General features: G+C 56.7%; 1 protein-coding gene across 1 annotated transcript in view; it reads left to right on the forward strand.

Moving 5' to 3' along the window:
- The first annotated feature begins 664 nt into the window (after window positions 1–664).
- HCN4 (hyperpolarization activated cyclic nucleotide gated potassium channel 4) overlaps window positions 665–15,147 on the forward strand; it is a 41,440-nt gene continuing 26,957 nt past the window's right edge. Inside the window, exon 1 of the mRNA XM_024761724.1 lies at window positions 665–1,449. Coding sequence (XP_024617492.1) covers window positions 665–1,449 — 785 coding nt within the window. The remainder of the gene's footprint in view (window positions 1,450–15,147) is intronic.

The following is a 15,147-nucleotide window of genomic DNA, read 5'->3' on the forward strand; positions in this document are numbered from 1 at the left end:
CCGCTCCTATGGCAACCCGCGAGCTGCGGCGGCTTCATGAATATTCCGGGGCGCGGGAGCCGGGCGCTGCCGGAGGGCGCTCCGGGGGAGGCGGCCGCTGATGTAAGCCCGGCGGGCCGCTGGGCTCCGCTCGGCTGCAGCGGGAGCCCCGGGACGGGCCGGCCGGGCTCGGCCAGAGGAAGCAAGGCGAGCTCGCGAGTGACTGGTCACAAAGCCCGGGCGGCGGGACAGACGGACAGCCCGCCTGCCCGCGGGACACACGCCCCAGAGGAGTGCTGGTCGTGCGCTCTGCGCTCCGGAGCGGTTTTCCGAGCGCCGCGGCCGCAGCGCTGCTTCAACCCGCGCCCATTGTTCCCCGCGGGGGCGGGGCGCCTGGAGCCGGGCCGCGCGCCGCGCCCCTGACCGCGGGAGGGAGGGAGGGAGCGAGAGAGAGCGGGGTCCCCGCGCCCAGCCCGGCCCGGGAGGAGGCGCAGCGCGGCGAGCCCCGGGACCCGGAGCCGGACTGGGAGCCTCCCAGCCGCACGCAACCTGCCCAGCATGGGCGCCTGAGGCGGCTCGGCGCCGGCGGCGAAGGACACGTCCCCGCGGGCTGACTGACCGGCGGGCGGACCTGCAGCGGGTCCGCGGCGCCGCACCCGCGCCCCTGCCCCCGGCCCCTGGAGCCATGGACAAGCTGCCGCCGTCCATGCGCAAGAGACTCTACAGCCTTCCGCAGCAGGTGGGGGCCAAGGCGTGGATCATGGACGAAGAAGAGGACGCCGAGGAGGAGGGGGCTGGGGGCCGCCAGGACCCCAGCCGCAGGAGCATCCGGCTGCGGCCGCTGCCTTCGCCCTCGCCCTCGGCGGCCGCGGGCGGCACGGAGCCCCGGGGTGCGGCCCTCGGGGCGGCAGACAGCGAGGGGTCGACCCGCGGCGCGGGCAAGTCTAGCACTAACGGCGACTGCAGGCGCTTCCGCGGGAGCCTGGCATCGCTGGGCAGCCGGGGCGGCGGCGGCGCCGGAGCGGGGGGCGGCAGCAGTCACGGGCACCTGCATGACTCCGCGGAGGAGCGGCGGCTCATCGCCGAGGGCGACGCGTCCCCCGGTGAGGACAGGACGCCCCCGGGCCTGGCGGCCGAGACCGAGCGCTCTGGCGCCTCGGCACAGCCCGCAGCCTCGCCGCCGCCGCCCCAGCAGCCGCCGCAGCCGGTCCCCGCCTCCTGCGAGCAGCCCTCGGTGGACACCGCGATCAAAGTGGAGGGAGGTGCGGCCGCCGGCGACCAGATCCTCCCTGAGGCCGAGGTGCGCCTGGGCCAGGCCGGCTTCATGCAGCGCCAGTTCGGGGCCATGCTCCAGCCCGGGGTCAACAAATTCTCCCTGAGGATGTTCGGCAGCCAGAAGGCGGTGGAGCGCGAGCAGGAGAGGGTTAAGTCGGCCGGGTTTTGGATTATCCACCCCTACAGCGACTTCAGGTAAGGGGGCCTGGCGATGATCCTGTGGGTTGCCTGAGCGGTTGCAGGCATGCTTCCTCTCTCTCGTCCCTGCCTCTCGGCTGGAGTTAACTTTCCTTCCTCGCGCTGGGAGCTTGGGGCGCCTCTCGGCTCTGAGACACCCCCAGACTTCCTCTTGTACCGCTCTGAGAACTTTCCTCTGTGCTCAGGCCTCCCAACCTCGTCCTGTCCGGGGCTGGGCCGCATTAGAGGCAAGCTGAAAAGGTGTTCTGAGCCTGGCCTAGCCCTGCCCGCAGCCAAGATGAGGCTTTACCACCTTAAGCCCCACATTCCACCTCCCTCTTCTGGGCTGCAGAGTCAGGGTGGACATTCTAAAGGCTGCTCCAGGTCTTTAAGCCTGCAGAGCAGGGCGCTGAAGAGAAACAGACCTTTTGGCAGCTGGGTCAGCTCCTTGGGCGCTGACCCCAGGCATTAATATCTGCCTTCTGGTGTCCTGGGAAGCTGCAGCTGGGGAGGGAGAGCTGAGCTCCTGGAGGATTGAAATCCAGGATAAAAGCCTTCTGCACCCACCTTAACCCTGGGCACAGCGCCTCAGGCCAAGTGGTGGGCCAGGAGCAGGCACCCTGGTCAGCTGGCATCTAGACTAGCAGGAGAGCATGACCTTGCTTGTAGTGGTCAGTGATGATGCCTGGTGTCCTGACTGATGAGCAGTCGCCCTGTGACCCTAAGCCCGTCCTGTGCCCCATCCTCACCCCAGCAGCCCAAGCTCCAGCAGCTGCTAGGTCTTTCATGGGTCAGTGGTGGGTCCCCAAACAAATGGTGTGACTACCAGTCAGGGAGAGGGACCCCACCCCCTCCTCATCACCCGAGTCAGATGCCACTGAAGAGCAGATACTACTCGGGGCCTGTGGGGGTATCTGTGCAAAAAGAGATATTGGTGATTGCCTCTGAAGTTGGGATCAGGGATGCCTCTACCCTAATCAAGATCTTGGGGTCCCTCAGTGCCTCTCTGGGCTTTCCTGATACACAGGATTGAAGTGAGGGTCTGAAAAATGTTTACGCTTTTGAGCTGGGTTTGATTGATCCTCTCTCTCTCTCTGGGCCCTGCCCCCTATTTAGCTCTCTTCCCTGCCTACCCTGCTTACCTGCCAATATAAATGAGCATTTTGCCAACCCAGAGCCCTCTTTGCAAACTTCAGGGAAGCTAGGTTTGTAATGAGAGCATAGCCGTTTTCCATCCAATGAGAGAGATTTCTGGTGCTGGGAATGACCAGTCAGGCAACACTCAAGGGCTTAAAATAGGTGGTGAACAGAGGGCCCCTACCTTTTCCTTTTTTGACAGATTGCTCTGCCTAACACTAATATCCAGGGTTCCCATTCCCAGAGGGCATGGGGGGGGGGCGGCCAGAGGACAGACTAAACAGACAGCCACAGTCCTCAAGTTGTGTGAGCCGATGTGAGACCCTCTCATGAGGAACTGTGGCTGGTTCCTGTTGCCAAGTTCCAAAAGTGTGACCTCCCCTCTGGTCAGTACTAGGACCTGAGGATCCCAGCCTGAGCTAGGGAGGAGTGGGCAGGTGCTGTTGTCTCCTGCACCCCCTGGGGGTGCCCTGGGCTCCTCCTCTCTCTGAACTCCCTGGTTGTGATGGCAGGTAGGCCATGTCAATATCAACCTCCCTTCCTTCACTCAGCTCCCCTCTGGCTTTGTTGTCTGAAAGCCTCTGTTCAGGGTTCTCACCACCAACCTCATTGCCTGGGGTGGGAGCCTGCAAGAGGCCAATCCCAGGCATGCCTAGCTTCCGTCGACAACAGGCATTGATCAAGCACCTTCTGGGAACTGGCCCTTGCCCTCCCTGTTGCCCCTTACCCTGGATGGTGAAGGTCTGGGGCCTGGCTGATTGCATCTATGGGAACCTCTCCCGCCTTCCTGATCTTACTCTGCCTATCTTGGCCTGTCTATCTGCAGTCCCCTTGCTGCAGAATCTCCTGCTAACTGCAGGCCACCCGGGACATGGCAGAGGGGAGGGTGATAGGGATAGGGAGGTGTGGCTGCAGCAGGATTGATAAACGGGCAACAGAAAAAGGGTCAGGCTGGGCTTTGAATCTGGGTTTGTGCAACAAGCAACAGGAACTGGTAGCTGGAAGCATACACCTTCTGTGTGCAGCCTGATGCTGGGTGAGGTGTAAGAGAAGAAATCCAAGAAAGACTGTCTGTGTGTGGTGTGGAGGGGTTGTGGTCATGCCTCTAGGCCAAAACAGCTGGTCTCATCTTCACAAGGTCAAAGAGGCAAGGACTTGGCCAAGTCTCCTAAGCTTAGGAAACCCACCAACTCAACCCAGCCTCACCTCACCGCCTCCCCCCCCCCCCAGCCAACCCAGCACCCTAAGGCTCAGTCCCTCAAGTTTCAGCCACTAGCCTTTGGCCTCTATGTGGAGCCAATCCCCACCGTCCAGCTCGGGCTTCGCAAAAGCTTCTGCAAGCATTGCTCAGGCTAGTTGAGGATTTATTCATCATTTTCATGGGCAGGAAGCATTGATCCAACAGAACTGGTTTAATAAAGAATCGCCAGTGGGCTTCCCTGGTGGCGCAGTGGTTGAGAGTCCGCCTGCCGATGCAGGGGACAAAAAAAAAAAAAAGCATCGCCAGCAAACAATGATAGATTGAGTTTGCTGTTTGGAGTTCAGGGCTTGCTGTCACGGGTTGCTTCTGGCATCTCCTGTTCTTGGGGAGGGGAAGGTTGGGTGCCTTTCCCAAGTGCTGGACTGGGCTACACTCTGAGGGACCCATGTAACTCGGGCCACGTATGTAATAGACTTTTCTTGGCTGCCTCTGTTTCTCCTCACCACCCCCTTGATGCACACACGCCATGCCCTGGCTACCCCCATGGCTCCTCCAGGCTCACGAGCATGTCTGGCCTCCCCTCCCCATCCACTCCCCATTTGCCTTTTGAACCTGTATTTAGGGTTTGGTAAGGGAAGGGGCCAGAACGTGCAGCCCCTCAGGATATTGGTCCCCAGGCTCCTGCCCAAGGCTGGTTGGGCTCTTTGGTCCTGGGTGGGTCCTTCATTCCACCTGAGGTATGTCCTAGAAGCCGAGCTTGGTGATGGGAACCTGGAACAAATAAAAAATAGTAACTGTGTGATCTTGATTTTCCAAGAGGAGAGAAAAGGAGTGGGGACCCCCAGTGAAGATGTATCAGGTTTTGTTCCCAGAAGCTGGTCAGGCTTTCAAGCATCAGGCTCAGGGGTTTGTCCTGGGTATGTGACATCTAGGTGTCTGAGCAGGTATCTTGGGGCTGTGGGGTGGACATGGGGGCTGGCAGGGAAGTCCCTCTGTGGGATGTCAGCTCAGGGGCTATTCCTGTGCCCCAGACTCTGGCTTGGCCTTGAGAGTGGAAGCAGGCAGAAGCTTGACCCTGCTTATCCCTCTCCCCCTTCCCTTTCCTAGCCTGAGCCTTCTGAAGCTGTGAGAAAGGGAAGGAAACAGAGGGCCCTAGAGGGTCCTTTACTTGGGGACAGAAACAGCTGGGCTCCGAAATCATGGAAACTGGGCCAGTGGCTCGGTAGGTCCCAGGGTTGGCCTAAAACTAACTTCCTATGCTGGCCCATGGCCCCAGGCACTGCCATTGCCCACCTCCCATCACTCCCCAGCTCTGTCTGCTACGGGGCCCCGCTTGGGTTATGAGCCTTCTCTGAGCCTCAGTTTTCCCATCTAGAAAAATGGGAATCCTGTTGCCTATGGCCGTGTCAGACACAAGTTGTCCAACTGTGGTCACCTGGTGGCGGTGAGGTGCACTGTCAGAGACCAGTGATGCAGTCGTGAGCCACACTGCCCTGCCCTCACTGCTCCCTTCCCTTAGTTCTGAGCAGACCAGATGCGCTTCCGACCTTGGCTCAGGCCAGTGGTCCTGAATCTGCGTCAGAAAACTAATTGAGAACCTGCTGGAAACTATAGAGTCTCTATCCAGAAAGATACACGTATCCAGACACACTCAATATGACACTCAACTTCTGGCATCTGTGGAACTGCTAAGTTGAAAGCCATCTAGGTTGTGAACCCCACTCTGGGCTATCCCAGAAGAGAGTCCTGGCCTGGGAGGGGCAGGTGCTAGACTCCCAGAGCCTTCCCTGGGGCCCTGTAGTCTGAGGCTTGGGCTTCCCATTGCCTGCAGGATGGAAATGAAAACGGGGGCAGAGTTAGATGCTTGGAGAAGGAAAGGTGCTCTGCTGGGGGACTAGTCACTTTTCTGTTTCCTCAGTGCCACGCCCATCTCTTTCCCTTTCAACCATGGGAGGGGCTGTTCAGGTAGGTGGTGAGGAGGAAGAAGGCAGCAGCCGGCTCTGGGTCTGGGGGGTTCTGGGGCCTTCCTGGGGGTGTTGCCCGGGAATGTGTTTCTGCTATCAGTGTGAAAAGCCAGGCCAAAAAGGTGCTTCAAGCCCCTGTGGTGCTAGTGGAGGGGGAAGGGCGCCTTGGTGCAGAGAGGAATTCCAAGGTGAGCTGCCTGGGCGGTGCTGTCAGCTGGCACAGTGGGCAGCGGGATTCTCCAGTGATGAGGATGTGCTCAACCTGCTAAGACTGGAGCAGGTGAAGGATGTGCCGGAAGGCCGGCATCCGGCTTGGGGCCGAGGTGTTCCTGGGATGCCAGGTGCACAGAAACCCGATGGGGCCAGAGGGCCAGGACCCTTATATTGCCTGGGTGGAAAGGCCTGGGCTCCACATTCTCCCCGTTGCAAGGCTTCAGTTCCTGGTCTGGACACTGCATGATGAGGCTGGGGGGCCTCTCCCCTGCCCAGCCCTGCTCCATTTGTTCCCCTAGCTGCTGTAAGCCATGAGGCTTTGGGCTGTCAAGTGGCCTGTCTTACACAGTGCTGGGCTGTCTGCCTTCCATGTGTCCTCCTCTCCCATGCTTTAGGGCCCCCGGGTCTTCTGGGATGCCCTCTCAGGCCACTGCAGCCACCATCGTCCATCTCTCCATCCCTGCCCATTGCATGGCATTAGGATGGAGCTCTGTGTTTGTTACAATGCAGTGTTTCTCACAGTATCATGTCATCCAGCTCCCCTGGGGATCTGTTAAAATACAGATTCTGACTCATTAGGTCAAGGGTGGGGTCTGAGATTCTGCATTCCTATAAGCGCCCAGGTGATGCTGCTGGTGCCCGGCCCAGAACCATGCTTGGAGTACTGAGGTTCAGACCATGTGTTCCACGCTTAGCCTGGGCTCCCTGACTGAATTCCTGGAGGCCAGAGACTCTGCCTTCTCCTCTCGGCCTCTAGCAAAAGCACGACAGGGTGAGTCCTGTGACCTGGGGTGAGCGGCTCTCAGCCACAGAGGTCGGCGCAAACTTGGGGGACTCGGCCTTCCTCCCTTCCCGCTATGCTGCTTGGTCCCTGCCGGTCCTGGATGCTGGCTGTTGTGGTGGGGTGAGCAGGAAGAGGCCAGGGGGCCAGAGGGCCCTCAGTCCATCCTGTCCCACTGCTTTCGCAGCTTCTCTCCATTCAAAGGGCCAGAGGGGCGGCCGGCTGGAGAAGTGGCAGGGAGCGCAGTGACTGCTGTGCTGCGCTGAGATTTCTGGGAAGGAACAGATGTTGTCAGTGAGAGAGTCCAGAGGGGCCGGGCAGGAGAGCTGGTGTGAGGGGGCTCTGACAGTGGCTGGCTGGGAGGAGGACAGAGGCATCCAGTGGGAGCAGCCACCTTAGCACCTTGAGGTTGTGGTGGGGAGGGGGAGGTGTCTGAATCTTAATGCCCCCTCCCCCAGCCCAGACTATGCCTAGCAGCCCCCCTGTGGGCTGGGCTTGCCTGTCACTTCTCTCTGCCCCTGCCCAGCCTGGAAGGCACCAGTCTACATACAGATGACAGGGCTGACAAGTGTCAAAGCAGCCTGAGTGGCCCTTGTGCCTGCCACACACTGGCCACCGTGGGGCAGTTCACCCAGAGCAGAAGGTCCAGCCCCAGTCCCCGGGGGGACTTGTCATGTAACTGAGGAGGCAGCCAGCTCCAGCACACACACACCTCTTGGCTCAAGGGCTCTCAAAAAGCTGCTGTTTCCAGTTGCTAATTAATAAAAGGGCTACAGAGGCCAGCCAGGCGGTCCTGCTTGGGCCCAGGGGATGTTGAAGAATCCACATTTCCCAGCCAGAGCGGGCTGTGGGGAGGGCAGGGGCACTGCCTTGGCTTCAGAGAGGATGTTCTCTGCCAGCCAGGCTTTACTGAGAAAGCATTGCCAGGGCCCTGGAAATCTGCGATCCCAGAGCCTAGGAGGCCACTCAGAGACACTCTCTATCATCAGCACCTGCCCAGAGGAGGGGTGGGAGGCGGCACAGAGAGGTGGTGATCTCCCCGTCACTGAGGGCGCTCAAGATGGGACAGCAGTACTTACACCAGAGGTTGCTAAGCAGCATCCTGTGGACCAAATGCAGTGCCCAGATGTGTTCTGTTTGGCCAGCTTAGTGTGTCATGACAAGTCTGAGGCAATGTTTAAAACGGAAAGGTGTAAGACAAAAATTTGGCTTTCTAGCTTCTCTTGAAAAATTGGAAACTCTGGCCCCACAGTGCCACCCGCAGCAGGGAGCTGGAGCACACTAGAGGCTTTAAACTGGCTCTTGCTCTCCAGTTGCCCACAGTCCCCACCTGTCCCTGTGGTCTCTGGCCATGCCACATCTGCACATTTAGCTGCCTGACCCCTTAGGCTTCTAAGTGATGAAACCGAACAGTGGCTCAAAGCAATAGAGACTAAAGCCAGGTGGACTCACAGATCAATAACCACCATTTATGAACCCTTACCATGTGCCAGACTGTTCTAGGAGCTTCTTTTCTTATGTTTTGTTTATGCTTCATTGTGGCTCGAATAATAGGTTCTATTATCCCCAGTTTACAGATAAGGAAACTGAGGCTCTGATGGAAAAAAACAAACAAACAAAAAGATTTGCCCGAAATCCCACAGCTATGAAGCACCAGAACTGGAATTTGAACGTGTTCTCTAGGACTCAAAACTCATACTTGTCCTTTCTCTCTGTTCCTTCTTTCTTTTCTTTCTTTCTTTGTGTGTGTGTGTGTGTGTGTGTGTGTGTATGTGTGCGCGCGTGTGTGCGTGTATGTGTGTGTTAGCTTTTAAAAGCTAAATTACCAAAGTAGTTCAAGAAAACATTCTCCTGAGAATGAAAGCATTGCAGATAATTCTGGACACATATTATCTGTGTGGAGGGGCTCAGCGGGCACGGGAAATTTAACAGGTCTCAGAATACCAGATCTGGACAGGGCTTGGCAAAGCTCCTGGCCTAAAGCCTTTATTTTATACATGGGGAGCAGAGCACCAGAGAGGGAAGGTGACTGGCCTAAGGGCGGAGAGTAAGTCCAAGTCAGAGATGAAACCAGAACCCAAGAGGGTCATGTAACATATGGCTCAAAGGTCTTAAGGCTCCACAGTCTACTCCACCCCCAGCCAGAGGGGTCCAGACATCTAGGTGTCTAGATGACAGAGAAGGCTTCTCCTGAATGGTCTCATCCCTGGAGCTTTGTCTTGTCTCCCCAGCCCCATGCCTGAATTTTGAAGTGTTAGGTATTTTCAGGGTCCCGTCTTAATTTAAGCTCATCAATGAGAAGGGAATCTTTCCATACCTGAAAATGCAGCATCTGGAGGCTGAGACATGCCTGTCCTAACCCCCAACTCTGGGGCTGCCGCTCCTGGGGATCCGGATCAGGATACTTGTCCAACTGCTCCCCCGACACCGCGGCGTGCCCTGGCTGCATGGAGAGCTTTGGGATTTTGGAGCCACATCCAGATGCCATTGACACACCTGTTCCTCGATAGGAGTGTTTGGGGTTTAAAGGGGAAGGGAACAAATAGTCAGTGGTATCTGTGTTCTCTCCACCAGAGAAGTAGGTGGTCATGTGGTCTGTTCATTACATCTGTCAGAGAAGTAAGGAAGTGGAGTCAGTCTCTGGTTTAGGGCTCAGTGTGTGTCCAGGGCCGAGACTCAGTCTATACTCAGGATCAGGGTTCAGCCTGGGACCGAGGTAAGGCCTTGGTCTGAGGTCAGGAACTGGAGCCCTTGAACAAAAGCTTTGAGCCAAGCCCAGTGCCTCCCTGAGGCACCAGGGCTGGAGGCAGGGTGGGCATGTTGCCCACTCCATCCTATGCCCCCCCACCCAGGAAGCCCTCCCTTCCTTTAAGCTCCCTGAGCTCCTACACCTCTTAGCATCCCAGCCAGCTGCCTTTGGTCTTCTTGGGGAGGTAAAGTACAAATTGTAAATACACAGCAGTGCCACCGCTACCAACGCCAGAGCCACCAAATCTCACACGTGACCACTCCTGCCCTGCTCTGGTCTCTTATTGTTTGGGGCTGTGTCTGTCTTTCCAGCCAGGCGGCCAGCTCCTGGCTCCTGCAGAGCGGCACTCTGGGCTGGGCAGAGAGGTGTGCTGGCTTGGTAGAGGGACTCTCTACTCCCCATTGCTCCCCCAGCTCTGGGCTCCCACAAATTGCAGAGAAAGCAGTGGGGCCTCCAGTCTGCTCACCGCAGCTGTGGGGGCCTGGTGATTGGCTGCTGCTGATTTTGTGTCTGTCTAAGCATTTACCCGTGTGGGTGGATGTGTTAATGTCTGCACGAACGAGGATTTCAGAAATTAATACATAATATGGGGCTGGCTAATACACTATCTTCTGGGCTTGGGGAGGGGCAAGCCAAGGGAGGTCGTGCCCTCTGGGAGGCCAGACACTGCATTCCAAGACTGTTTTCACCCATTATGATGGGGGTCACTCCCCACCTGGCAAAGAGGAGAGTAGGACTTCAGCTCCTCTTAGAGTCCCCCAGTCTGATTAGGGGGAGGGCGGACAGGAGGTAGACCAGTTTGGACTGATGGTCAGGGAAGGCTTCTGGAGGAAGCAGAGCTAGATTTGAAGGAGAGAACCATTCTGCACACTTTCTTGGAGGCGAGTGTCTGGGAGCTTGAGCCGCCTGGCTTGGGTGGGTGTTGGCAGACACTGAGGATTGCTCAGATTGCTGAGAACCTGCCGTTTTGGACCTGCACTCCTTAAGCTTTGCCCTTGAGGACTCTGACCCCATGATGCTGCCTGAGTACGTGTGTGTGTGTGTGTGTGTGTGTGTGTGTGTGTGTGTGTGTGTGTGTGTGTGTGTGTTTGCATGTGTTTGTATGAATCTCTCTCTGGCCTCTCGCCCTGGGTCCTTGAAGCCCAGGGGAGCTCTCCCAAGCCCTGGCCCCAGCTGTACAACCTCTGAGAAGACTTCCTTCTTCTGCCATCCTAGGCCCAGAAGGCAGGTGTTACCACTGCAATAATGTCACTGAGTGTGTGGCCTGGAGCCCAGAAGTAATTACCCTGTGGTTCCCCATCGCAGGCTGGAGCAGCCCCTGTCAATGATTAAACCGAGTCCCTGACCACTTGATGCCAAACCCAGCCGTGGGCTTCTCCCACCTACAAATTGTCAGATATGATACGGGGCACTTATCCCCTTCCCCAGGGACAGGAAAAGACCCTCACCCTCAGGTCTCATCAGTGCCACTGGCAACTTTTAGGAGAAACTTGGTCCAGCGGGGGAGACTCTGCAGCTGTGGCCTGTCCTCATGCAACATCGGGGCTGGCCCAGCCTGGAGCCCTGGGCCTCTCATCCCAGCGTTCCCAGCTTGTAACTGTCCACCCCTCCCACGCTGAGTTTACCCTCCTGACCCTCATCCTGTTCTGCAGTGTGACCTCAGCAAAGTCCTTTCCTCTCTCAGTGTCCAGCGTCAGGGCTCAGTCTGAGGCTGAGAAGGGAGCAAAGCTAGTTGGCCAAATAGGTATTGAACCCGTAATCCTGACCCCATTAGTACACATTGAGCCAGCAGGGCAGGGACAGCACCGCTGACAAGTAGAGCTGATGAGAATCTCCCTCCCTCATTCCTGAGACTCTGTCGAGACCCATCCAGCCGCGATCTTGGATTTACAGGGCCCCTGTGCTCCCAGAGTGGGTGGGGGATTCCTTACCTACTGGCCTCTTTCTGCAGGGTTTCTGCCAGCCCCTGTCTTGGGGCTCAGGGCGGGGGGCTCCTTAGCATGTTGTACACTTATGCTGTAACCCATGAACCCCTGTGGGAGTGGAGATCGGCTTTCTTTGTTCCCTGGGCAAAGGCCCGCACCCACTCCCTCCTCCCAGCCACCTCTTGTAGGGGGCCACTGTCCCCTCCTGGAAGCTCCAACCTGGCCTTGGAAGAGTTCAGATGTGAGGATCTGTGGAGACCACAGGTCACACTGGACAACTATGGTTGGAAGAGTCCAAGGGGAAGACCAGCAGGACCATCACCTTTGGAATTGGCAGGGTTAGGAAATGTGGCAAGCTGTCTATCCTGTCCCAGAGGCTCTGGGGAGTCATCCTCCTGCCATGTTGCGCTGAAGCTTCTGCTGACAGAGCTGAGGGAGCTGGCTGTGAGTAAGAGGCCAGTTGAAGACTTGGTTCTGCCCCATCCAGCTCTGTGGCCTGAGCTGAGCCCTCACCACCCTGGCCTTGCTTTCCTCATCTGAAAACGGGACCAGAGATTGGGTTTTAGCACGACCCCAAATCCGAAATTGGTGGCTGTAGAGTCACCTGGGAGCTTTATGCAATTATGGATGCCTGGGTCTCCGTGGGTGAGGCCCCAGGTGGGTATAAGTTTGGGGAGCACCCAGGTGATTCTGCTTCTGTCACTTTAGGAGCCAATGAGCTGGCACCCGTAGGGCCCCTTCTGCGCTAACAGTCTGCGGTTCTCTGACTGCACTGCATACATCATAGCCCTTCAGTGCTCCCCAGAGCCTGGGAGTGAAATACATCCAAGCCATTCATGATGGGCCCCTCCCCAGGGAGTCGTTCCCTTTTCTTTCTTGCAGGTTGTTAGCAAAGAGAACCATAAAACTCTGGGGCTGGAGGGACCCCAGGGAACACGCCCCTTGCTTAATGTCCTTGTCAGCCTGTGTTTTCCTGGAGGGAAGGTGGAGTCCTGTCCAGCTCATGTCCCCAGAGCCCAGGCACTCCCAGGAGACCCACAGTCTAACAAGAGGGCCACGTAGAGACCCTCCCAGAGTCAATATTTAGCCACCTTCTATGGGACAGCCCTCCCCTGGTGTCCTCATTAGCCCTGTGCGGCACCAGTGCTGCTTGGCTGTAGGGAGTTTTGCCCCAAATGCACCCCGTTTCCTCCTTCACAGGAGCACGCCCTTCCCGCAGGAGCAGGTGAGCTCTCCTACCTAATTTCCCCTGAGCTTGTGCTCACCTGCTACTCCACAGCAATATTCCATTTTGGCTTCATTCTCCTAAGTGGGGAGAGCTGTGTTTGAGCCTCTTTTGTTTCTTATAAGCCCAGGTGGAGAAGTTCTCCAATTGCTGGTCCCCTCCACAATTTTCCCCAATAGTCTTGTCAGCTGAGTGAAGCTCAGAGAGGTTAGGCCGCTAGCCAGAGGGAACACAGCATCCTGGCAATTCCGGGCGGCTGTAGAGCAGGTGACCTCTGCTGTATAGTTTGATGTGTGTGTGTGTGTGTGTGTGTGTGTGTGTGTGTGTGTGTGTGTGCGCGCGCGCGCGCACTCTTATGCTAGTGTGTCTCTGTGAGTGCACAGATTTAGGGTCTGCAGAGGAGGTCTAAGACCATGGGAGAATCAATGTGTTGACGTCTTGGTGTTCTTTATGGCCAGGCCTGTGCTCAGCTGTGCCATTGAGAAGCAGTTAACGACCCTTTCCCTGAGGAGCTCTTCCTCCGCAGCCTTCGTGGATCCCCATGTCCCCAGAAGAGTCCTGACTACTCAGTCTGGCATTCAAGATGGCCCCATCTTTTCTTCAGATCAGTATTGGGTTGGGGGAGGGGGTGTCTTGGTTTTCTGAGATATGCACTCTTCTCTCAGCCAGCTTTCCATCTGGCCAGCTGCCCTTGGCTGGCCTCTTTAGGCTCTGCACTGCAGAGATCCATGGAATCGGCGTGTCTTTAGAGATTGTCTGGCTCCATCCTCTTATTGTACCAATGGGGACACTGAGGCAGGGATTGTGAGAGCCAGGGCATTGTTCAAGGGCACACAGCAAGTTAAGAGACTGAGTTGGGTAGAACCCAAGACACTCAGGCCCCTGGCCTAGCTTCCTTCTGCTGTGTAGCAGGGACCTCCTTCCTGCAACCACAACACCAACCTTCCTGACCAGTGGGCACTCTCAGGCCCCCTCCTCTTTGGGGCTTTTGTGCCCAACAAGCCATGCTGCCTCCCACCCCCCAAGACCGAGGGCTCCTTGACGTGGGACCAGTCCACACACTTCTGGATCCCCACAGTCCTCAGACCAGGGCCTGCATCTTAGTGGTTACAGGAATAAGAATAATGATGCTAACAGCCAGTACGTACTGAGTATTTGCATTGTGTAGCATATTATTATCTCACTGAATTCTCTCAGAATCCTGTGGGGTGGGATTAATGTACTCGTTTTGTACATGAGAAGACAGATTGAAGGCTCCCATCCCCGCGCCCCACTGGGTTGCACTTTGAACCATGGGGGTGGGGAGCTGGCCATTTGGAGAGAAGGGGTTTGGAGACTCTGCCATATGGGATTGTAGAAATCACACGGTCCCCAGGCAGGGAACCCCAAACTGAGGATGTGGGAGCCCTTCCCTCGGGATTGGGTGTGACTTGAGGAAAAGAAGTGCGCAGATTCTGCCAGCATCCCCGGGTGGTTGAGCACAATCCCCACGGCCTCCCTCTGATCCCCAATTAGAGCCCCCAGGTGCCCCTCCTCACCTTGAAGGGCGGTGGCTCTGCAGATCAAAGAGAAGTGGGGACTAGCCTGCGAGCTCGGGAGGCGGGAAGGGGCATCATGGCCCAGTGACAACATCATAGGACTTGGATGCTGTTCGGTTCGGAAAACCGAACTCGGTTTTCCCTTGTAAGTGCCCCTCCCCCATCTGCTGCCTTCATAGTGAAGGTGTTTGAGTTTTATTTTTGGTCTTATTTTTCCTTCCCTTTTTTTGTTTTTGTTTTTCCTGCCATCCCTGTCGTAACTTTTTGTGTTAGAGGGTTTCATTATCGCCTCCTTTGCCCAAGTTGAAACAGGGACCCATCATTGTGTCTGTTTGCAGGACAGTGCCTTGCTTACGTCACAACCCCCCAGACATTTCCCTGCCCCTCCAAGTACCCTCAAGCTGTGTCCATGAGGGGGTGTGTGGGGGGAAGTGGTGGTGGAAACCAGAGACAGACACCAGTGCTTGGAGGGGTTTTTAAATTATATTTAAAACAATTGTTTCATATAAATAAAAGAAAATGGGAAGTGAAAAAAACAGATTTCAGAGAGGTTAAGTGATTTGTTCAAGGCCACACAGCCAGGTGTTCAAACACTAGAGTGCTTAACCACTGTACTGTCTGCTACAGCTTAGCTTCTCCAAGTGTGGTCCCTGGGCCAGCAGCCTCAGCATCACCTGGGAGCCTGTTAGCAATACAGGTGTCAGCCCTCACCCCACACCCAGAGGATCCGAGTCTGCATCTTGGTTAAGATCCCCCGGTGATTTGTGTGCAGATTAAAGTTTGAAGAAGCACTGTGCTACCTGACTGAAAGATCACAGAAGGGGCAGCCAAGATTCTGGCAGTTCCAGCTCTCACACAGCTCACCTTTTCCTTGGGGAATGGCCGAGACTAGCCCTCACGTTGAGGGACTAGGGCCTCAGGCCAGGACGGTGACTGTCCAGGGAAGAGGCAGGGGTAAAGGGTCATTTTGTTTGGGTCTTCAA

Source organism: Neophocaena asiaeorientalis, unplaced genomic scaffold (assembly GCF_003031525.2).
Source record: "Neophocaena asiaeorientalis asiaeorientalis breed wild unplaced genomic scaffold, Neophocaena_asiaeorientalis_V1.1 scaffold54, whole genome shotgun sequence".
Taxonomy (NCBI): domain Eukaryota; kingdom Metazoa; phylum Chordata; class Mammalia; order Artiodactyla; family Phocoenidae; genus Neophocaena; species Neophocaena asiaeorientalis.